The sequence below is a fragment of the Megalops cyprinoides genome, chromosome 18 (assembly GCF_013368585.1).
Source record: "Megalops cyprinoides isolate fMegCyp1 chromosome 18, fMegCyp1.pri, whole genome shotgun sequence".
Taxonomy (NCBI): domain Eukaryota; kingdom Metazoa; phylum Chordata; class Actinopteri; order Elopiformes; family Megalopidae; genus Megalops; species Megalops cyprinoides.
Genome location: NC_050600.1, coordinates 27,767,317 through 27,791,658, shown reverse-complemented (window position 1 = coordinate 27,791,658; position 24,342 = coordinate 27,767,317). Strand labels below are relative to the sequence as shown.

Here is a 24,342-nt window from a genome sequence, read left to right as displayed (position 1 = left end):
GTGGGGTTGTACCGACCTGAGTAAAACACTCGGCATGTCCCTTCGGATGCTTCCTTTTAAGGTGGTTGAATAGATTTGTTGTACAGCCATGCGTTGCTTAACGTCAATGATACGTTGTGTGAAATAGGACGTTATGTGATTTGGACGTTGTGGGAACACCATACTATATACAGTATATGGTATACTATGTACTGTACCATTATACACCTGGCAGCACAATCGCTTTATTTCCATGAGACATGAGATACACGTGTTGCGTGCGGGAAGCGTTGCCTTCACTACGTCCGGTTATGTCCGTTACATCCCGTTCTGCGATCGGGATTTTTAAACTTTATTACAACCTTATGAGGTATATGCAAACGGACATTGTCTGAATGGACGTTAAGCGGCGCATTACTGTATTACCTCTGCAACTGCAGACCATTCCCCAACAAAGTTTACAAATAACTTTGCTTTGAGAAAATATCTGACTGCATAGCCGAATCACCGCCACACTATTGACGTCGAGTCTTTTTTTCGGCACTAGCCCCTCATCCGCCATGCTGCTAGCTCACGTTGAATTGTTTTTCAAATACGTCACGCCTGAAAGACACCCTAAAGATGGAGACACCTGATATAATCTGGCCAATCAGCACAGCCATCTAGTAGGCAATCATTCTGTTGGTTTGTGGATCCACAATGATTACTGGCCATCAAAGTTTTATGTGAAGTTTGGAAACATTAGCAGGAGGACATAAAAGGTCACGATCTCTACGATTCGCTTGAAAAGTAGATTGTGGATGTCTTCAAGATCGATCACGATATAAAATCGTCGGATTGCCCACCCCTAATGTCAAGTGTTTGGTGGTCTAATCTTCACCTTGCTGCTCTGACTCCAGGGTGGATAACGAGAACCAAAGCCAGCATGTTTCTTGCATTCATATAAAAAAAATCCATCATGAAGATTTCCCAGGTGGTTGTGGTACAATTTAATATTGCTTTGGCTTGATCTACCTGAAGGCCTGAATTTTCTGGATTCTCTTTTCAAATCAAGGCTTCCTGCTTCCTGTTTTTTACTGTGTAGAAACTGCTCAGCACACTTAATGATCAAAGTATCACAGTTGCGTGCTCAGTGTGGTAAATGTGTGTGGCATCTTACAGGTAAACATACCAGTGGAGATGATTCTGCTCTGAGCCAGGTGTTGGAGAGGTCAGGAGCTCTGCCACTCTTTCTCCCATCCCTCCTGTTTCTCTTCCTTTTCCTCCTCCCACTCCTCACCTCCTCTGAATCCTCCCACCCCCTCCCCCTCCTTCTCCTCCATCCCCCACCCCTTCTACCCTCTCCCCTGCAGGCTGAGATGCTTCCAGTGTCTCCAGAGCAGTGAGACAGACAGCATACTCTCACCATACCCTATAGCTACTCTGGCTCTGGCAGTCTGACTCAGGTTCTATAAGAGTCTGCACTGCTTATTAAGAGTAACCAATCCATAGCACGCTGTGATTTAAACACCTCTTCAAGAGTCACTTAATTAATGCTATGCTTATTATTGGATACGGTCATTTTAGGCAAATACTTCAGTCTGTCAGAAGGCATCTTCCTCTGGGGAAGATCTTTATGATACCTCTATGCTCCAACCACAGTGCTAGTCACAGTGTAAGGATTCATCTTAATCCATCCCTGTATAGGTATGCAGAGGATGCAGAGGCTAGTGTTTACATCAGACCAGCTCCAGTCTGGCTAGGCGGCCCATTACACCCATTACCATAGTCTAGAGGCGCAGATCACAGCCTGGCTACTTGCAATGTAAATGCTGCTTGGCCTCAAGCTCATTTCCACCACCCTCTGGGCATATCACAGAAGATGATATGAAGATCACAGCTGCAGCATTCTGGCAGTGTGTGAGATTGCTACCATGCTTGGAGTCTGTCCACATTTGCCCTTAACTTTCACTCAAAATCAAGGGAAATATTTCATTATTAGCTAGTTTGGCATTTGAAAAACTAAAAAGATAGCTTCCACATCTGCTGATCTTTCACATTTTGTTATTAATTTGCATTATCGGTTACTTAACACACTACACTGCTATTTTTTTCAAATTTTGCCACATTGGAAAATGAGTTATGAATGTGAAAGTATGAATATGAATGTGTCTGAATACAGCCTGGGCTGCTAAATACCAAACTATTTTCCTAGCTACCTTACTAGACAGATGTCAGGTGACATTTGCTTATCCATTTAAGACAGGGTACTTACTCCCTCAGTAAGCTAGCCCTATAGTGGTGTGGAATATGACACACTGTATTTTGCAAAGGCAACTTTAAGAACATAAGAACATATGATGACGAGAACAGGCCATTCGGCCCAACTAAGCTCGCCATTTCAATGGGATTGACGGGATCTTGACGGGATCTTAAACAGCATGCGGCATCTCATTTTTTAAACCACATGATGTACTAGTTTTTCACAGGAACATCAGTATTTCTAGTAATATTTCTAGCTGATGTTAGTTCAGTTTGAAAAATACTTTATCAAGAAAAAAGTACACATTGATCACTACCTATGCAGCTACCTGGATGGCTAACTTGTTAGCTAGATTAGTTGTTAACAAATCAGCTGAAAGTTGTTTTAGCATGCTCACTTGTGAAAACTAGTTAGATAGTTGAAAATTAATTCAGTTGACTTGTTATGTATTACTCTGCTAGTGTTTCTTTTTCTTTCTTTCTTTCTTTCTTTCTTTCAGTTTTTACAGGCTACATTCCTAATGAGAACCTGTTGTGTCTGTGTGTGCTGTGTTGTAGTTGGCATTTATGCATGTTTACAGAGAGATATCCTTGAAGAAATGTTACAAGAACCATGAATATTGGATCATACCAACTTACATACCAGTAACTTTAAAATGTGGAAGTTTTAAGACTAAGGTAGTCTGTCCACGCGGATTGGCTGTGATTGAGGCTAACAAGATCATGAGAATATTTTGCTATAATGTGAGGTCTCTATATCCAAGGTAATTGTGCAATAACATATTCTATGTGTATTATTTCCTGTGATGTTGGTATTTGGAAGTACAGATATATAAGTTTAGATATTGACTCAGGCATATTTCCAAAATTACTTGGATTACTGAGCATGATTGTAGCAGAAGACTGACTGAAGAATATTTGCAAATCATTTAGAATTATTTGACATGGAGTGACCATTAAAGTTTTTATTGAACATGTTTGTACTGATTATTTCATGTAAAGTAGTTTCACCTAGTGGCAATCTGCTTTATGGAAACTAGTATGTCAAATAAATTATTGACTCTGCCATTAGTGAGAGTATACATATAGTCACACTAACTAAAGTTATTTTACTGTCTTCAGTAATGAACTGCAGAATGAATTAGCTTCCATAAAAACTCATTTTATTGGTGCACCAGTGTGTGTGTACTGATCCATTTCAATGTAATGCCATTTTAGGTTGTACATATTGAAAGGTAGGGATTGGTGGCCTGCGGTACTACATAATAGAGTTGTATTATTACCATATTTCTTACTGGACTTTTCAGGTATATAATACCATTGAACTTTCTGTTAGTGTTAATACAAAATACAAATTCTCTGTCACACAGACAAAGACTGTTTTACAAATTCTGCCTTTCCAGTTTAAGTAATATTTAATTCCATTTATTATGTATGCATTATTTGCATTTATTTAATATAATATTGAGGAAGATCCTAGGATGAACATCACTCAGCAAATAGGACTGGGGCCTAGCCTTCGCTTTGGCTGTGTTCTGCCAGTCAGTTGAGCACCCTCTGCCTGAGGCCTTAAGCATTTCATGTGTACTGAAAAATCTGCTTTATCTCTCTAACTGTATTTGGATAGGGACCCTGTCCTGGCCCTTCTCCCTGTTATCACATTGACATGGGAAGGTTCTTTTGAAAATTGTATCTCTGCTTTAAAAGGACCGTTTTAATGAAAAACTACAAAACATTTGTTTCATAATTCCACTGCAGTGTTGAAATTGATGTGTTGGGATATACAGCAGTTGAATTAATGCAGGTGCTTGATATAATCTTAAGTTTCAATGGTTGAAAGATTTAACAACCGAAAGAAAATGGCTCAGGAATTCAAAGCAGGTCCTCAGGTGCTTGCTGTCTTTTGTGCTCTCCCTCCATACCACTGTCTGTCCAGGGGTATGTGCTAACCTCTCTGTCTGGCCCATAAAGGTGGCTCTTCTCCTCAGTAAATTGGCCTCATCTGGCAAGTAAACATGCTGGGCTGATAAATGTAGCTGAAGTGCACAGATGCTCAGAGTCATTCTCAGCCTTCTCGTTCCACTTCCATTATCCATTGAAAGCTCTGCTTTTATTCCTCAGCAAAATTAAGAATAGATGGTAAGGTGGCTAACAAGCCTTAATAGACTCTTTGGAATGATGTGTGAATGTCTGCTTTTTTTGTTGATGTAGTGCATACTTGAACAACCCCACAGGAAGCAGCTAATGTGTAATGCTTTCAACAGTCACCCACCACAGAGTGAGTGTGTGTGTGTTTGTGTGTGTGTGTGTGTGCATGTGTGTGCTTGTGTGCGCATCTATATGTGTATATACGTGTGTGTGTGTGTGTGGGGGGGGGGGTTGTGTGTTTGTATGGGTTGATTTGCGTGTTTGCGTGCATGCAAGTGGGATTTTCATTACTGAATCACTGGTTGGTCAGTCAGCATCAGTCTATTGAACAATACTGAGAATTGTACTTTCAACTGCAGTTTAATGTGCAGTTCCATGTGCTGTTATTGCAGTGTTATGTCCATGTGTGCATACTGTAGCAGTATGATTGCACTGTGGTGCTCTGTAGCACCCGCAGTCTGCCTGCTGCTTCCTACCAGAGATGGAGCAGATCACATTCACACCACTGCAGAAAAGCACTAATGAATCCATTACTGCCTGCGAAGAAGAGACAAGGTGCAAATGCATTTCATTAACCAACCGCTGCAGAGCTTTCTGTGACCAGCCAGCAGGCAGAAAGTTACTGCTGTAACACACTGTGGACTGAAGTTCTGCTAACTTTCTCAAGACTCGAGAGGGAAACATGTCATAGCATCTGATTTTCAGAGGCTTGTGACTGTAAAGTTGTGTGTGCATGCGTGCGTGTGTGTGTGACTGTAAACCTGTTCTGGAGGTTGAGGTGGATGTGGGGTTGCTACCACTGTTGATCTGTCAGGCCACTTGTGTGCACACACTTCTTTGTAACAAGGTTTGAAGTGGGTCAGACATGCTAAGTGTGTTATTATGTATGTGTTTTAACACCTTTATGCATACCATCTGAAAATAAGAAAAATGAGAAGACACCTGGAGAAAGCCTCTCAACTAGCACACTTAGTAAACACGCATATTGGTTGTCAAATTGTCCATGTGGTGTCTATTTGTGTCACTGATTGGTGGATATTTCTGTCTGTTTCTTCAGCCAGGAGCATAAGGCGGAGCTTTCCCTGCTGGCAGCTGCCTCATTGGTCCTCATGTTCTTCCTGGTGCAGCGTCGCTGTTCCCTTGTATCTAAGATTGCACTGGCCCTGGGCCTCCTAGGTGTGTACAGCTACCGGGCTGCTGTGGGCAACGTGCTGTTCCCATGGCAACCAAAGGAAGGACGAGACCTCTCCAAGTGAGTATGTGGATCAGCTGCGTGCATAAAAAGCCAATATGTCAGTCATCATGCATGCTTCTCCATTTCCCCTTTTAATGACTTTCAACATTAGGTGACATGAACACATGCACAGACCCACTGCTGCTTCCAGAGGCCTAGTTTCTCTACCATAAAATTCCTTCATTGATTACTGCATGAATTAGCATTCCATACAGCATATTGCTCTAAGATGAACAACAGTACCCCTGTACCCCACACTGTACCCCTCTACCCCACAGTGCACCCTCGTACCTAACAATGTTTTATCCCTCTACCTTACACAACATTGTGGTACCCTTCTACCCCACACTGCACCTTTACGCCCCACAATGTACCACTCTACCTGACAGCATTCCCCTCTACCTCACACTATAGCTGGGAGTTCTGTGTAGAACTCCCTCAGTTTGACAGTAGTATCTGTGTGGATTTGGCTCCTGATGTTATCCTATGCCTGTTCCAGGGTCTTGCAGGTGATTAGTTTGAGGTTGCCGAGCAGGGTCATCAGTCTGGTCACTCAGTGCCTCTGATGTCACCTCTCTACCACCTGCTTTTTGCAGGTTCTGGAGTTGTGACCGCAGGAGCAGCTGACCCTGAGTCAGTTCAGTTTATAGCTTGGCAGCAGTATGGTGTGAAAGCAAAAGAATATTCCACGTCTGTAAGCCACACTGTATAAGGATGTTGGCCCAGCAAGTAGACACTGTGATAGTAGCAGCAAGAGTGTGGGTGCAGGGTGGGTGCAGGCTCAGGCTGGGATAGGAGGGGCGTGTTAATACAGGTGCTAATATCAAAGCTGCAATGCCGGTAGTGCTAGCATTTGCAGTGTCTGCTATGTGTACCATCTGCAGGTGTTGTACTTGACCTAGTGGTAGGAAGAGGAATGTAGCTGTGATCTGACAGTTCCAACTTTTGGGAAAACCAGAGTCCTCTTCCCCCCAAACAACATGTGTAAAACTCTTCAAAAAATTTCCAATTGGCCCCAGAGTGATGCTCAGTGACCAGCATGAGGCTGCCAGGGGGGGATAGCTCTCAGTGCAGAGACAGACAAAAAGACATGCAGTAAATCTTTGGATCGCCTGGGGGAGGCGGATCCAAAGATTTACTGCATGCATACACACACGCGCACACACACACACACACACACACACGAGCATGTAGACACATTACATACATTACATTACAATTTATCATTACATTTAGCAGGTGCTCCTAACCCTAACCTTAACCCCCCACACCCTAAAACCCAGCATTCACATACACATTGTAACCAAATGCGTGCACACGTACACACATGCACAAAAGCACAGGTATCACCCTCTATCAGCCTTTGCTTGGCGTAAGTGACAGTGCACCATGTGTCAGTCACAGCACACCAGGATCTGGAGGGTAGGACCTGAGAAGAGGACCATCTCAGCACTAAGTTCAGGCAAAGAGGAGGTGTAACGCTGAGGTTCAGATGGTGAAACAGAGGTACACTTAGGCCAGATCAGCATCGGCCTGTGTGAGGTGCTCCAGGTAAAATGGAGCGGAATGAGGAAGAAACATGCCAAGAAATAATGCCCTCAGTTTCTCAGTTCCAGCACATCCACCATACTTACTATACACACAGCCTGTGAACATGATCACAGCCAGCACACATGGAAAGTGAACGCGATCCCATCCAGTACGTATACATTTCACCATAGAGTGGCAGGGCAGCAGCTGGCTGTGAGTACCATACTAAACCTCCAAAGATGCTCAGCTCTTTACCCAGAGAGACTGAAATGTAAACTCTGAGTCATTCTGGATGAGAGTGTTGGCTAAGCAAGCATCACATTAATAAATGAGATGTCATCTCTGCCAACACCTAAATGAACTGGATGGAGTTAAAGAGCAATTACAGGGTGAGCCGACCTCTGCATTTGGCTCTGAGCTCCAATAAGGTGCTCAGAATGACCGCTCAGAATGGCCTGTGCTTATCAGTCCCTCACAGGCCAAGTATTTTTTGGTTAAAATACTTTTTTGTAGCACACAGCTGCAGCAGAGGGGTTAAGATGGTAGATTTATTTTGCTCCTGATTACGACAGCAGTGCTTTGTTGCGTAGGCTGCTCATTTTCACACTTTTATTCATGTAAATCCCTGATAAAGACGGAATTGCATCAGGACGCTCGTTTGCCGCCCCTTGCAGGTGTGCTGGAGGGGAAGGTCCTTCTGGGATCAGTGGAAACTTTGCCATGAGACAGAACAGGAACAAAGCCATCGTTTGCAGCAGCACCAGCGCAGAGTGTATTATCAGAGCAGAGACTACCCCCAACCCCATGCCCTCCACAACCACACAGATAATTAGGGGTCCAAGTACCGAAGGTGCTGGAACCCATTTGTTTTTACTCAGATTATTAGGGGTCCAAGCACCGAAGGTGCTGTAACCCTCTTGTTTTTACTTGGATTATTATTAATATTATTATTATTTTTATTATTATTCTTTCACCGCTTTTCCAATTTTGCCCATAAAACCAAAACCGTGCAACAAAAAGTCACCAAAATTGGTAGGATGGTAGAGGGTCATCTCCTCAGCAATTGTCTACAATATGGCATCCATAGGTCACATGACCTGGCAGCCATCTTGGATTGAAATCACTATTTTCAAAAGCTCAGCCCCCTTGACCCATTTGATGAAAAGTCACAAAACTGGGTACACAGGTTCCCCTCATCACAAGGAACAACTTTGCCTCTTGAACCTTTCAAGTCCGCCATATTGGATTTTGAGCTGATTTGCATAATTATGATTTCAGCAAAAATTACATCTGAACAGTTGGGCCGATTTGCACGAAACTTGAAACACGTCACCTTGAACCAAATTCTGACTTAAATTGCAAAAAAGAAGCTGCTACATCAAAAAACATGGCCACCACAAGCCAATCAAGTTGCCTCATGTATTCATTAATATGCAAATTGCCCAATATCATTCACCGTTGCATCAATCATTCTGAAATTTCTTGTGCACAATGACAAGGCCTCACTGACAAGATATTCCAAATTTGAAAGCAATCTGTCAAAAAACACAGACTCCACAAGTGCTTGAACACGCCCATTTTTAATATGTGAAAAATATACTTATATATATACTTACTATATATACTATACTTCCCATGAACCGTAACTTCAATTGGTGCAAAATTCCATACGTCGGGCCTTTGGGGTATGCTCTATCTAAATTGCCAGGGAATAGCCACTACGTCAAATAATACCAGAGCTATGTATCAATCAAATTGCAATGGTGACATAATGAGTTTTTTTTTACATTTAGTACTCATGTGCTTCTGAACCACTATGCTGATCGGCACAAAACCTGGTATGTAAAACCCTTACACAGACCTCTGTCTAATTTATGAAGGAAAAGTTGCTATATCAAAAAACATGGCCTCTACAAGCCAATCATTTGCTTCATTTACTAATTGACATGCAAATGAGCCAATATCATTCACTGTTGTATCAGTCATTCTGAAATTTCTTGTGCACAATAACAAGCCTCACTGGAATGACGTTCCAAATTTGAAAGCAATCCATCAAAAAACATGGGCTCTCCAAGCATTTCAACACACCCATTCTTAACCCAGTTTTTAAGGTATGAAAAATATACGTAAAAGTCTTCTTTTCATGAACTTTAACTTCAACTGATGCAAAATTTCCCAATGTATTGCCTCTGGGGTATGCTCTATTTAAATTGCGAAGGAATAGTTGCTACATCAAATAACACCAGAGCTATGTGCCAATCAATTTGCAAAGGTCTCAAAATCAATGTTGAAAAATTATTGTATTCAAATGGGTATGAATTCTAGACAGTTGCTTAAAAAGTGTCAATACTTTGCATTCTTCTATAAGCCCAAAGGATGATTCTTCTGTATGAAAATTTTGTACACTGATGACATGGTTTGGCTGCTACATTGAATTTTATGTTACAAATTCACTTTGTCTTCCTACCAAAACAAAACATTGGGAACTCCTGAGACTTAATAGGTATGTTTCTCCCTCTGTCAACAATCATCCCAATGAGGGAGAATTTGGTGACCATCTTGAATGATCTGTAAGACTCTTAAATGTCAACTTTTCTTGAACTGTGTGGCTGATTGGCATGACTATAATGCATTCCCAGAGGCCTTCATAACTATTTTCGGACGGTTTTATTAACAATGAGCCAATAGTTTTATCTTTCATTAAATTCTTCTTAACACTGGCCTGTGAAAATCTTCATCACAGACTTTTACTGCATGAAATTAAAGACCCCCAGGTAATTAGCTTATTTGTGCTTGGACCCCAGAATTGCTGCTTGCAGCTATATTTAGTTTGGAGATTTATGAGGGAAGGATTGAAGGTACAAGCTGTCAATGTTTAATCCTGCTCAATGTCATTGACCACCGGCGTCAGATTTACTGGGACCCGGGTATTACTTTAGACACTTATATTACAAAACTCATTAAGTATGTTTCATCTGATCCAAGTGTTTGATACACCTCCCCCTTTTCCTGCTTGCTGATTGAAAGTTTGAAGTCAGATATCGGTGATGAAATGGTGATTTAATGCTCGTGATTAAGGAGTTGGCTGTGGAGTCCGAGCCATAAGTAGCACAGCTCTGTCTGTGACATTGAAGTTCATGCAGATTTATAATCAAAAACTGCTAGATTAAGGGCTCCCGAGTGGCTCAGTCTGTAAAAGCACTCATTCTGAGTGTAGATGCTACAGACGCTACAGTCACTGAGTGCTCCAGCCCGGGTTCGAACCCAACCGTGTCACTAGCCGACAGTTACTGGGAGCTCACAGGTGGAACACATTGGCTGCGTTCCGCTGGAGATAGGGGTGGGTACATCGGCAGGGGCTTGGGTCCCATTAACAACAGCGACCCCTGCTGGTTGAGCGGGCACCTGTGATCAAAGCTGCATACAAACTGTCTTCCTCCGACTCATGTCTGTGCTAGCTTAGCTTGTGGACCGCAGTGCGAAAAGAAGCAGTGGCTGACATCACGTGTCTCAGAGGAGGGCACGTGCTTGTTCACGCTCTCCCAGATTGACAGTGGGGGTTGTGCAATGGGACCAAACATCAATGATGACAAATTGGACAATTCAGAATTCAGGGTATTGGCCATTCCAAATTGGGGAGAAAATGGGGGAAAACTGCTAGATTAAGATTGTGATTATGTATTACCATACTTTTAACTTGCTGTTTTATATTACGTTATTGTAATTTAGTGGACGTTCTTTTCCAAAGCAATTTACATAGATTACAGTTTTTTTCCTTTTATTCAGCTGGATATTTACTGAGGCAATTGTGACTTAAGTACCTTACCCAAGGGTACAACAGCAGTGCCCCGAGAATCGAACCAGCAACCTTTCAGTTACACGCCCTGCTCCTTACCACTGTGTTTTTATTTCTGATTTTTTTTTTTAGTTTTGAGAAATCTACTGCAAAAAATTAAAATAAGGTTTTTATCAAAAGTTTTCAGTTATGAATCACAGGAATCAAGGATTGATCAACAGGAGAGTCCCTGGGATTTCAGGAGGGACTGATATCAGCGATCGTGGAATGGGTTATATGTCCCACGGGCGGCACACATTGTGTGTGCGTGCGTGCATATGTGTTAGTGAGTGCTTGTTTCCCTCCTTATCCGCACTCAAGACCTCAGCTTCTGAAGTGACTGCTGAGGGATCAGCAGGCAGAGCATGTGTCGGCAGTGTGCTCCACATTAATAAAACATAACTAACCACTGGCAGTCTGGTTCTCACAGCCACCACTGACGTACAGATACTCACCCCCTGAAACTGAAGTGGCAGTTTCACCTGTAAACTAGATTCAGGCTAATGTTGCTGTCACAGTGGTGTGTCAGTTAGGACACTGCAGTCAGGTTCCGGGTTCAGAATTTTATTGAGGATTTCATGGGTTCTGTGGAATGTGTGCGTATGTGTGTGTGTTGGTTGTGTGTGTGTGTTGTTTATGTGTGTGGTTTCCTGCAAGGGAAGGGGCAGGAATGCAGAATTAGGCTAGTGCGGTCACAAATGTGAACAATTCCCATCGCATGAAACACCACAAGTATATGGATAGCTGAATAGAATGGGAGCCCTCTACCCGAACACAAACATGACCTAACTAAACCTCTACCGACTTGGTGCAGTTATGCATTCATGAATTTCCTCTACATGCAATTAATACACTACTTGTGGTTAATCAGCGCAGCGCTTCTCTCACAGCCGCGGTACACACAGTCCGGCTGCTAGCTAATAGCGGCTAGGTTGCCTACTGCTTAGGAAGCTGCCGCTTACACTACTGCGCATGCGCAACAAGGCTAACAATAGGATGCGGTTCTGTCTGCGACTACAGGAGGTCCTATGTGTGTACCGTTCTGATTACACTGTACCGCGTGCATGTAGAGGAATCAATGATGCTAGCTAGCTGGATTTATGGGAGGAATAATCGTTTCGTCTGCTACAGACCTTGCAACAGTGTAGTCTGTACTGTACAAACTCTACTGTACAAACAATGTGCGATGCTAACGCATTGCCCTCTGCAAACAAACACTTCATCTCGGTACAAATAACAGATGCAATCTTAATTAATGTGCACACATAATATGCATTGGATAAGAATGCATATCACCCTTATTTCTCTACAGACAATTGTAATAAAACCAGTTGAACTTAGGCATAGTACATACTTAGGCACAGGCACACACAACAACAACACAATACTCTGTCCCCAAGGGTTTGGTCTCCCCAGTTCTTTACCCCACAGGTATTGGTGCAGTACTGAGGTGGCGGGGGGGTCACCACTGCTTTTATATTGTACAATATCCTTGGCCCTGTCGCGGTTCTTATTGGTGGCCAAAGGATATGGACAGGTCAGAGGGCAAACGGTGTCCTGGGGGCTGTCCTTGGGTTACCTGTGGGGGTCCTGCTGATAAGGAGAGCAGCAGGACTGGTTTGGGCAGGTTTCAACTGAGTTGTAAACAAAGTGCCTGTGACACGTCGGGGTGGTGTGCACAAACAAGGACTAGGGAATGTAGCCCTTTTCTACACCCCCTGTGGAGGCTCCACATCCTGCTGGCCTCAGGCGCTGGCCCCAGAAGCCCCGCTCCTGCAGAACAGTACTGCTGTGGGATTCACTCTAAACCACTCACGCTCCCAGGATTAAAGAGGAAACCTGAACTGGCTCCATCACAACCATGATTACTAGAATCAGGTATAATTGTTATGGTTTAATGAAAGCCTGGTGGCACTGTGGCCCACTAGGATGAGGGTGGAGTAACTCTGCAGAAACTGCGGCCCTCCAGGACCAGGGTAGAGTAACTCTGCAGTCCAAAAGTCCACATCTTCAACACAACAGCAGAGTCCTAAACTTGTGGCTTCTGCTTTCATTAAGATCAGCTGTGATCTAATATCAGCTGCCAGCTAACCAGTGCGATTGATGATGATATATTTATAAAACAGCTTGACAAGATGTCGAGTTTCAGGTCAAGAAACAGTGTCCTTTGCTAACCAGTGCCCTGTTTTCACCCACAATTGATGGGCAAGCCAGCATAAACCAGCACAGCTAGCTAGCACGCTGCTCATCTCTTATGTCTGCACACCTTCATCTGTAGCCTGAAGGCAGATGTTAACAGCTGTGTGAAATGCACGATATAAAGTGTTAAAAATGAACATGTGCGCCTTACATACTGCTGTTCACTGTTTCAGATGCCATGGCTCATAATCTCTCTCTCTGTCTCTCTGTGTCTAGACTGAAATAGACCAGCTCTCATATCACTGTTTTCTGTCTTTTTTCTATAACTAGCTAGCTCTCTAACTTACTGTGGCTAACTCACATGATCCATTTGGTGGTACTGCACTGAAAATCTGATTTTTAGTGATGGAAGGGGAGGTGTTGGTAGATGTAAACCTCAAAGTATGTCACTTTTTTGAATGAGGGATAAATAGCATAATACAAGATTGTGTCGGGGAGACTCAAGTCCTACAGCTTTTATCCCATAAGTGACCCAGGGGCGCTTTGGCATAGCTGGTATTTCAGCATAGTTAAGGCTACAACTGGTGTTGGGAGGGGTGATCCCAGGTTGGTAGTCAGTGACAGAAAGTAAGAGCATGTCTGTACCTCAGGTACCATCTTATGTGCCACAAAATATGAATAAAATGGAAAAATAAGTGTTGTGTGTTTGATGACAATGCCTGAAGGGGCCCCTGTTGGCAGCAGGGCCCTAAGCAGTTGCATGCTCTGCATAAGACAGGGGACACCTTGGGGGGCACCACTACAGAGGCTGCTGAAGATGTGTGGAAATGACACAGTTCCCATCAGCCTCTCATCAAGAGTGTGTGTGCGCATGTGCGTGCGTGCGTGCGCGCATGTGTGTGAGTGAGTGATCAGTGGTAATGATGTTATTACGGTGTCCTCTCCTCAGATCAACCAAATGCAAATTAAAAGTTTATCTGTGGCAATTTTAAGTTGCTCTTTAAAATTAACTTTGTTGGAATGATGACTTGCAAACTTCTGTTCCTTTTTGATTTGAGTTGTTCATTTTAAACAGATTGTTGCTACATTTTTGCAGGTTTAATGAGTTTTTAATTGAAGCTATCACATTGCAGACAATATGTTCCTTGGAAGAAATTAACATTTTATGAATGTAGTGCATCAAACATCTACTAGTTTGTTGTTTTGGTGGAGAAAGGGTGAAGGTTGTTTGCTTGTTGTTTTAGTGCAGAGGGGGCAGGTTGTCAGTTTGCTGTTTGGTGGAGAGGGGACATGTTTTTGTTGTTTTGGTGGAGACGGGACAGGTTTTTTGTTTGTTGTTTTGGTGGAAAGGGGACAGATTTTTGGTTTGTTGTTTTGGTTGAGAGTGGGCAGGTTGTTAGTTTGTTGTTCTGGTGGAGAAAGGGAAGGTGGGGGGGGGTTACTTACATTATGATATTCATTAACACCAAAACTCAAATGCAAAAAATAACTCAAAATATACACATAAGTAGTGTTCTTTTATTCCTTCTGTTAAAACATTTCCTTTTAAAATGAGAGTGTTTGGCATTCATTGACTTCACTGTTAATTAAGTTAAGTTGCCTTTATCTTTCACCACTAGCATTTTCAGTAGGCAAGACTGTGACCTGGCAGTGAGGGTCAATAGGAAGGTGATCAGATGAAATCAATAAACAAAGACGAAAATCGATGAAGTAGGGATATTAATGCATAGAATAGAATAGAATAGAAATAGAAACTTTCACTTGCTCAACAATAACAACTGTTGCAATATTATAGGTACAAAACCTGTCCCTAAAGCACATTGTTTCATGAGCAAATTGCTAGCTAAAACTTGGTTTTTATATATGTCAATGAACTACATATGATGATTGACAATATGGCATTGTATGAGATGAAATTATTACAAACTGAAACTTACACTCTTATATTCTGTAAAATACCAACATAGTGTTTTCTCAGTCATTCACATTTCAGAATGATGAAGATTCAAACAATAACTTACTAGCCCACTACACAGCATTAATTTCAGTATCAATTATACCAACACTGGAATTCACATGGGCAAGGAAATTCAGTTTGCACATTTCTGAACAGTATGACACAGATGAGAGCTCAAATTTTATATTAATAAACTGCTGCTGTGCCCTCGGGCAAGGTACTTAACCCAGAATTGCCTCAGTAGATATCCAGCTGTATAAATGGATAACTTGTAAAAATGGTAACCTACTGTATGTAAGTCACTCTGGATAAGAGCATCTGCTGAGTGACAATAATGTAATGTAATAGCCATACATTGTCCATGCTGCTTCATTCCTGCTCAGACATTGCTGAGATGTTATACACTTACTGTAAGGTGTATTTAGAGCTGGTCTGATGTCAAAGCTTTGAGGATGGAAAATTTAATGTGCTTTTCTGCAAGTCTTGATTGGATGGACAAACATTATTACAAAATATTTATTAAGTAACCAGCAACAGAAGGATCCATGGCAGCGGTTTCTTAGCCAGCAGTCTGTACACGTGTTCTGCATCCTTCTCTCCTGTCATCCACTTGAGAGGGATGATTACTTTACTTGCAGTGGGTCACATCTCCTCTAGATGAACAGAGCCCAATGGAGAGCCTTGTTAGCACTCCTCCCTCGCCTTGTCATTGAGCTGCCTGTTGAGCCCACATTCCTTGGAGAGAGGCACCCCAAGTGCTGTTTTCACCCGCTCAAAGCACTTTTCCTCATATTCTCACTGAGAGGCAGGCCTGAGGGTGTCCTGATCCAGAATGAGACACATTCACCTGCCCTCCATTCCATCCTCAGACATAGAGCACATACATGCTGGCACAACACTGGTCTGGGATTTAAGGCAAGTGCCATTCAAATGCAGCCTTGGAAAATGCCTTATTTTAAAAGATTTATCACAGCAGGTATTGAAATTTACAACTAAAAACACTTCTCAATCACAGTCAAGAAACAGTAATTACATTTGTACATGTGGTTCCAGTGCATTCTTAACATCTGTGGATGAAGTTTTTATAAACGATCAGCCTTTCTACTATGGTATCTTATCCATGTAGTTAAAATGGTATTTGCATATCTTATCCATATAGTTAAAAGGTAGAAACAAAACAAACAAATGAAATGCCAGAGTGATGCAAAGGCCATAGTAATATGTACCATATCAGTATTGTTTAAGCACATGAAGAGCTTACCTCAGTATGACTTGAAGCTCAAACAATGTTGTGTCTCTCTGGGTAAGATACCAAACCTAACTTGGCATAGGACATATTCAGCTTCATAAAAAGTGTAATATTTAAGAATTGTAACGTTTTTAAGTCTATCTATAAAAGACCATGTGTTAAGCAAACATAATGTGATGCAGTACCATCAGTGGTGGTATGTCACCCTTTCCCTCTTTTCGGTGGTCTTTCAGAGGGACAGTGGAGGCCCGCTTTGTCTACATCTTCGTGCTGGGCATCCTGTTCACGGGTGCCAAGGATCTGCTGCGCTCCCAGGTTATCAGTGCCGATGCACGACTCAAGAGCAGGGGCTTGTGGGAGGTGTACAGCGGCGTGGTCCTTCTGTGCGCGCTGGTCCTCAGACCCCACAACCTGCCAGTGCTGGCCTGCTGTCTACTGATCCAGACAGCTATGGCCCAGTTCATCTGGAAGGAGCTGCAGTATGACGCCGCACAGACGACCATCATGCACTACTGGTTTGGGCAGGCATTCTTCTACTTCCAGGTCAGAAGCCACGCTTCCTGTGGGCCCCATTGTTGTAGGATATACTCTTAGTTTGGCCATTTGCTATAGGATATACTGTATTCCCAGGTTAGTCAGGTACTATAGGATATATTCCCAGTTTGGCCATGTATAGTAGTATATATTCCCAGTTTAGCTGTCTGCTGTAGGATATTTTCCCAGGTTGCTCATGTACTATAGGATATATTCCCAGTTTGGTCATGTGCTATAGGATATATTTCTTGTTTGGTCATGTGCTGTAAGGTACACGTTCAATATGTAATTAGTTACTTTTTATTGCACTTGCCAGAGGGTCATTATTGTCAGGTTCTCTGATCTTATTGTGGGATACATGGAGGCAGACCTGCAGAGGGCAGGGCCTTTGGAGGAACTTCCCATGAATGCAGGGTGCTGATAATCCTAACATTGATGTTGCATTTCAGTGCTTAATGACCCTTCTTACTGTGGGGTCATCAGTTTGCTTGAGGACATTAATGTGCCATCGCTACCCCAGTATTGCAACATAGCAGCCAAGCATGAAATTATAGACTTAGAAATGACCTCATGACCACACTTGCAGCTCATTTTTACCAGCATGGAATGACATTATTGCCATCTCTCTCTCTCACACACACACACACACACACACACACACACACAGTAATGAAGTCTCTGGAAATGAAATGAACGGGGGATACACATGTGAGCCCTCTTGCCTATAGATCCAGGCATGGATTCATGTATTTAGAAGCATCTTAGCCAGCATATTAGTGATGGAGTTAATTAGAGTAAATTAGCTCTGCCGGTACTCAAGGGCCCTTTCTGTCATACAGAGGCCATTTCACAGGCAGCAAGGCAAGCCAGTGGGTTCCAGGAAAGGGGCAATGAGTTTAAGAGGAAGCAGGACTATAGGAGAGCTCCTTCATCCACTTCCAGTCACTTCACTGCTGCCCTCAAAGGGCCAGGAGGAAGGGATGCATCTGAGGCTGGGCTGAGTGCACCAAGTACAGCTTGCACACATTCCCTAAGAGTCTGATATAGCATCAAAACGTCTGTCGAGCATTGTGTTTTTGTCTGTGCTCTGGGTGCTGCTAAACTGCATTAGTGCGAAGAACATAGTGTTGCATTTACTACAGGAAATCACACATTTTAATGTAGTATTTATAATTAATTTCTGAGTAATCTTTCACCTTTACAGTCTGCTGCGTTAATTCTCAGATGCTCTGTGGCCAGCCCGGTTTGTGATATCACTCCATTCAGCACAGCTTCCTCTCATTAGGAAGAGCCAGTCAAGGATGAAAGGCCTGCTACTCTCATCGAAAGCAGGAGGAGTTTAAAACTGTGAAGGGCCTGCTAATCTCACAGACAAGAAGAGAAGTTTAAAACTGTGAAAGGCCTTTTAATCTCTCACAGACAGCAGGAGGATTTTAAAACTGTGAAAGGTCTGCTAATCTCTCACAGACAGGAAGAGGACCTTAAAACTGTGAAAGGCATGCTAATTTCACAGACAGCAAAATGGATTTAAAGATGTGAAGGGCCTGCAAAAGTCACAGACAGGAAGAGCAGTTTTAAGATGTGAAAGGGCCGTTAATCTCTCACAGTCTGCAGGAAAAGTTAAAGATAAGATAGGCATGAAAGGCCTGCTTCTCACTTTTCTCCAACTAAAAAGGAAATGAGATAAAAAAAATAATAATCAAAAATACTCAATAAAGAGTTTCTAACTCCTTCCAGCTACTAGTTATTAGCTTTGTTAGCAGTGCATCTTCTTTATTGAAATTGAGGCAAACCAGTGATTTTTCAGTTTTTATCATGTGCCTGCCTGGTGTTAAAGTATAAGCCACCTTACCTCTGGCCCTTTTTTGAACTTTTTGGTACTCTAACAGGGTCCATTGTGCAGTAGTTGAGTAAGTGACATTATTGCTCAAAGGTAACTTCATTGTTTACACATTGAGTGCATTTTTTTCTTACTGGTCTTACGGAAGTGCACTGTATTGTTAAAAATACACCCCATAAACGACACTGTTGTTACAGATGATGATATTCCTATTTCATATGCATTTTTTGGAGGCTAATTGGAGCAGCTTTCTGAGACATACACTTAACACTCCCAGAAGAAACATTTGAGACTTAGGTGGCATTAGGTGGTATTAATTTTACGTTTTGTAAAGGGTATTTATACTGCTTGTTGAATTAATGCTTCATCTTCAATAATCCAGTGCCATCCTGCAAGATGGCAAGTTGCTATCCTTATGATCAATCTTCTTTTTGTTTGTTTATTAGTGTCTGCCTTCTTAAAGCCACCTAGAGCTGGTCTATGAAACAGTACATGCTTTTAGCATTGCTAATCTTAAATAACAAAGTCCCAAAGAGTGTTTGTGTTCCTCCTCCAGGGGAACTCCAACAACATCGCAACGGTGGACATCTCAGCCGGCTTTGTGGGTCTAGAGAGCTACGTGGAGATCCCAGCGGTCTTCCTCACCGCATTCAGCACGTATGCCGGCCCTCTGCTGTGGGCGTGCCATTTGGTCTGCTACCTCACCTCTGAGCGCCATAGGTGGGTTGCCTTGCTGCTGGGCTCTTCACATGCTCACTCTTTCAATCATTCACACATTCACTCACCCATTTACTCACTCATTCACTCACTTACTCATTTGCTTATTCAGTCACTCACTTACTCATTCACTCCTTCACTCTACCAGCCTGTGGGGGAGTGACATTGTTAGGCTTCTGTCCATTTGGGTGTCAAGTGGTGTTTGTGTTTAGCAGCCCATCAAACTGTGAACTGCAGTGACCAGTGACTAACAAATCACTAGCATTAACATACCTCAGGATGTAAGTGACATACAGTGCATATTAAATACAATGCGTTCAGAAAGTATTTACACTCCTACACTTTTTTCACATTTTGTTATGTTGCAGCCTTTAAATCATTTAAATTCATTTTTCCCTCATCAATCTACACTCAATACCCCATAAAGACAAAGTAAAAACAGGATTTTAGAAATTTCTGCAATTTTAATAAAAATAAAATACTGAAATATCACATTGACATAAGTATTCAGACCCTTTGCTATGAAAGGCTCATAGCAAGGTGCATCCCATTTCTCTTGATCATCTTTGAGATGTTTCTACACCTTGATTGGAGTCTACCTGTGGTAAATTCCATTGATTGGACATGATTTGGAAAGGTACACACCTGTCCAGTGACGTTTCTAGCTATTGAAAAGATCCGGGGTTAAGTCAAGTTTGCCTGGGGCTTGTCTTTTTTTTTGAAGGGAGATTGGCATTGGTAGGCTGAGGAGGTTATATCTACCTTTATAATAAATAAATATTATCACACCTTTGGATGGTTTCAAGTCAAGTTCTGCTCTGTTACACAGTCTGTCTGTTGTTTTGATTGAATGGTTGGACCTAACGACGCCACTGCACCTGTCTATACAAGGTCTCTCAGCTGATAATGCAGATCAGAGCAAAAACCAAGCCCTGAGGTTGAAGGAACTGCCGGTAGAGTTCAGAGACAGGACTGTGTTGAGGCACAGATCTGAGGAAGGCTACAAAAAAAATTCTGCTGCATTGAAGGTTTCCAAGAGCACAGTGGCCTCCATAATTCTTAAATGGAAGAAAAAGCAAAACTAAAATCCAAGGAATATGATAGTTAGGCCGACGTTACGTTAAGCGGTGTCCTCTCAGTTTTGCTTTTTTGTTAGTTGATCGCTGTTTGGAAAATTAAGCTACGAAGCGTTGTAGTTTAATTTTCCGTCAATGGAGAGCTTAGCTTTTTTGATAGGAGATAGTGTTTATGACATGTGAGATGTCAGACAAATTTGGTGATCATTGATCGCTGTTTTTGGACATTAAGCCACGTTAAGCTTTTCCCTTATAATGGGCGTCAATGGAGAGGAAAGCGCTTAATGTAAGAACGTCCATACTCCTAGGATTTTGGTTTTGATTTTTTGACAGGAGGAAGTGTTTCTGACAAGAGATGTCCGAGAGAAATTTGGTGATTATTTATGGCAGTTTTGGAACAGTATGCCACGTTAAGCGTTTTACAATGTCACGGCTTTTGTATGCCTTCAGGCTTCGCTTTGTGTATTTCATTGGCATGAATTCAGGTAGCCTACATGTCAGAGCATAACCTCTATTATAGGCTGTATGGAGATGCAAGACAGATCCAAGGGGAAACTTACGGAGACAGAAGGGCGGAACGTGGACCATTTTCAAATACCGCGGCTCCGTCAGCAGTGATAGCGATGGGAAATAAGACAATCTCCTAGTTCCTACTTTGGGACTCGAACAGAGGGCGTAATTTTTCTGTTTGTACACTTACACAAGGATACTGGATAGCAGATAAAGTTTTCTGTAACTTTATTGTGTCTATGCTCATTCAAAATAAATATTACTGCGAGAAACTTAGCTAGAGGTTGGTCGAAACCATTACGCCCTCAGTCTGACTTTTTTTTTTTTTTTTGCGGCAGTCAAGACACACAACCAATCTTTATTCAAAATATTAAACTAAACAACAAAAATGCATGTTCAGTCAGGCAAATTGGGCCCAAGGTGGGCCCCTTTGTTACTGGGCAGAACCGTGGGCCCGGGGCAGCTGTACCCTCTGCCCCCTTGCTCGCTCTGCTACTGCTATGGGAGTGTTATTCAGTGGCAGGGACTGGGAGACTGGTCAGGGTTGAGGAAAAGCTAAACAGAGCAAACTACACAGATATCCGTAATGAAAACCTGCTCCAGAACGCTCAGGACCTCAGACTGGGCCGAAGGTGGACCTTCCAACAGGACATTGACCCTAAGCACACAGCCAAAACAACGCAGGAGTGGCTTAGGGACAACTCTGTGAATGTCCTTGAGTGGCCCAGCCAGAGCCTAGACTTGAACTCAAGTGAATATCTCTGGAGAGACCTGAAAATGGCTGTCCACCGATGGTCCCCATTCAACCTGACAGAGGCTGAGAGGATCTGCAGAGAAGAATGGCAGAAAATCCCCAAATCCAGGTGTGTAAAGCTTGTCACATCATATCCAAAAAGACTCAAGGCTATAATCGCTGCCAAAGGTGCTTCAACTACGTACTGAGTTAAGGGTCTGAATACTTATGTCAATGTGATATTTCAGTTATTTTTAATAAATTTGGAAAATTTCTAAAATCCTGTTTTCACTTTGTCATTATGGGATATTGAGTGCAGATTGATGAGGGGGAAAAAAGAATTTAAACGATTTTAGCATAAGGCTGCAACATAACAAAATGTGAAAAAAGTGAAGGGGTCTGAATACTTTCTGAATGCACTGTATGGTAAATTATGGTAATCATTGGCTGTCATTTAGTTTTCTTGCAGTAAAAATGAAGGGGTTTCTAGAGGGATGTGAGAAAATGTTTTGCAATGCTTGATGTCTTTAAATTTGAATTTCATGCCAACCTCTGATTATCTGCGTCATCGATTCATCCATGAAAAACCTGTATCGTTTTAGCCACCCTGAGCACCATTCACTGAGAAGCATGAGGAAGACGTCCATGTGAAATAATTGGTGCCTTTTTACATGCAGCTTGCTTAATGGGTACACACGTGACATGAAAATAACTGGAAAAGCAGTGAGAAGTCAAAGGGTGTCTGTTGGAGCAAGTTTTAGGGGGCTTGTAGTCATTAAGCGGCTCTCATCCTCTTTGTTGCTGGAGTCTAATTCCAATTAGAGGAGCAGATAAGGGTCTGGAACAGGGCAGAGCAGCTTTTCCACTGGCCGCCCTCAGTCTGGTGTGTCTCCCCTGAGCCTCTGCAGACAGGGCAAGACACACTCATAGTGGTCTCATAATGCGATGCCTCTCTCTCTCTCTCTCAATTTTTTTTCTTTCTTTTTAATTCAAAATTCTTTATTGGCATGAAATATTTTAAAATACATATTGCCAAAGCGTAATAATAACAACAATTAGTCATAACAATAACAATAACAAATGACAATAAAAAACATTACTAATAACAGTACAGTGGAACATATTCTGAACTATGTCTAGTGAACTATATTCTGTTTAAAATTAGAATGAAGAGTCACTGTTGTCTCTCATCCTGTGGCAGGTAGTCACGTATTTTGCGGCCAAATTTACACAACACCCCTTCTCTTCAAGAAGGATTTGTAATATCTGTTTTGGGCAGGGTTGGGAAGTTTGGGTATTGTAATTGGAATTTTGTAAAATAGGTTTCTCGAATTAGTTTGTATTTCTCACATTGTGTGAGAAAATGCAGCTCTGTCTCAGCCTGTTGTTGGTTGCAGCGTGAGCATTGTCTCTCCTCTTTGGTCAGCCAAGTCTGCCTGTGTCGACCGATTTCAATGGCAAGGCTGTGCTTGCTGAGTCTGTACTTCGTCAATGGTTTTCTGTTTTTGTAATTTTTCACTGTGGTCAGATAGTCTGCCAGAGTGTATTCACGTTTTAGGACCAGATAACATGCGAATTTGCTTTTGAGTTTTTGTTTGAATTTTCCAATGGGAAATATAATTTTGTTTTTGTTGTGTTCTAATTTGGTTGACTCTGATTGGTTCTGGTGGAGTGGAGCTGTCCTGAGGCTGCAAGGTATTAGTTGGGGTTAGTGTTGAACCCAGCCTCAGGACCAGCTGGCTGAGGAGGCTCTTTTCTTTGCTCAGCTCTTGGCATTGCAGGGCTTTGTAATGGTATGAGTAGGGGTTGCTGTTTCTTAGGTGTTGCCAAAATTTAATGGCTCTTTTTTGAATGTTAATGAGCAATGGATATTGGCCTAATTCTGCCCTGCATGCATTGTTGGGTGTTTTCCTCTGTACATGGAGGATATTTTTACAGAACTCTGCATGCAGGGTTTCAGTTGGATGTTTGTCCCATTGAGCAAAATCTTGCTTTGTAGGCGGACCCCACACTTCACTGCCATATGGTTCAATTACAGCTTTGAATATTTTGAGCCATATCCCAATTGGTATATCCATTTTAATTTGTCTCTTAATGGCATAGAATGCTCTGCGCGCTTTCTCTTTCAGTTCATTTACAGCCAGGTTGAAGCTTCCTTTGGAGCTGATCTTTAATCCTAGTTATGTGTAGTTTGTAGTGTGCTTAATGTTTGTTGTCCCTAATGTAAATGTATGTCTGATGTCCTGAGCTCTGCATCTTTTTTGGAAAATCATATTTTTTTTAGATTTACTGCAAGGGCCCAGGTCTTGCAGAATTGTTCCAGCAAATGTAGATTCTGCTGCAACCCCTGTTTGGTGGGTGACAACAGAACCAGATTTTCTGCATAGAGCAAAAATTGAATATCCTTATCTGCTGATTTTTCCAACATTGTTGCCAATTCGTTAATGTAAATGTTGAACAGCGTTGGGCTGAAGCTGCAGCCCTGTCTCACCCCACGTACCTGAGTGAAGAATTTTGTTTGTTTCCAATTTTAATTGCACATTTATTTTCTGTGTACATTGATTTGATTACATCATAGGTTTTACCCCCTACACCACTTTCTAAAAGTTTATACATTAAA

The 24,342-nt window shown here is 42.2% G+C and overlaps 1 protein-coding gene across 2 annotated transcripts in view; it reads left to right on the top strand.

Moving 5' to 3' along the window:
* Positions 1 to 24,342, top strand: part of pigg (phosphatidylinositol glycan anchor biosynthesis class G) — a 123,202-nt gene that overhangs the window by 77,709 nt on the left and 21,151 nt on the right. For both annotated transcript variants that reach the window (XM_036551667.1, XM_036551666.1), the window contains exons 10-12: positions 5,426 to 5,620; positions 16,546 to 16,855; positions 19,243 to 19,406. In XM_036551667.1, the coding sequence (XP_036407560.1) occupies positions 5,426 to 5,620; positions 16,546 to 16,855; positions 19,243 to 19,406 (669 nt within the window). The remainder of the gene's footprint in view (positions 1 to 5,425; positions 5,621 to 16,545; positions 16,856 to 19,242; positions 19,407 to 24,342) is intronic.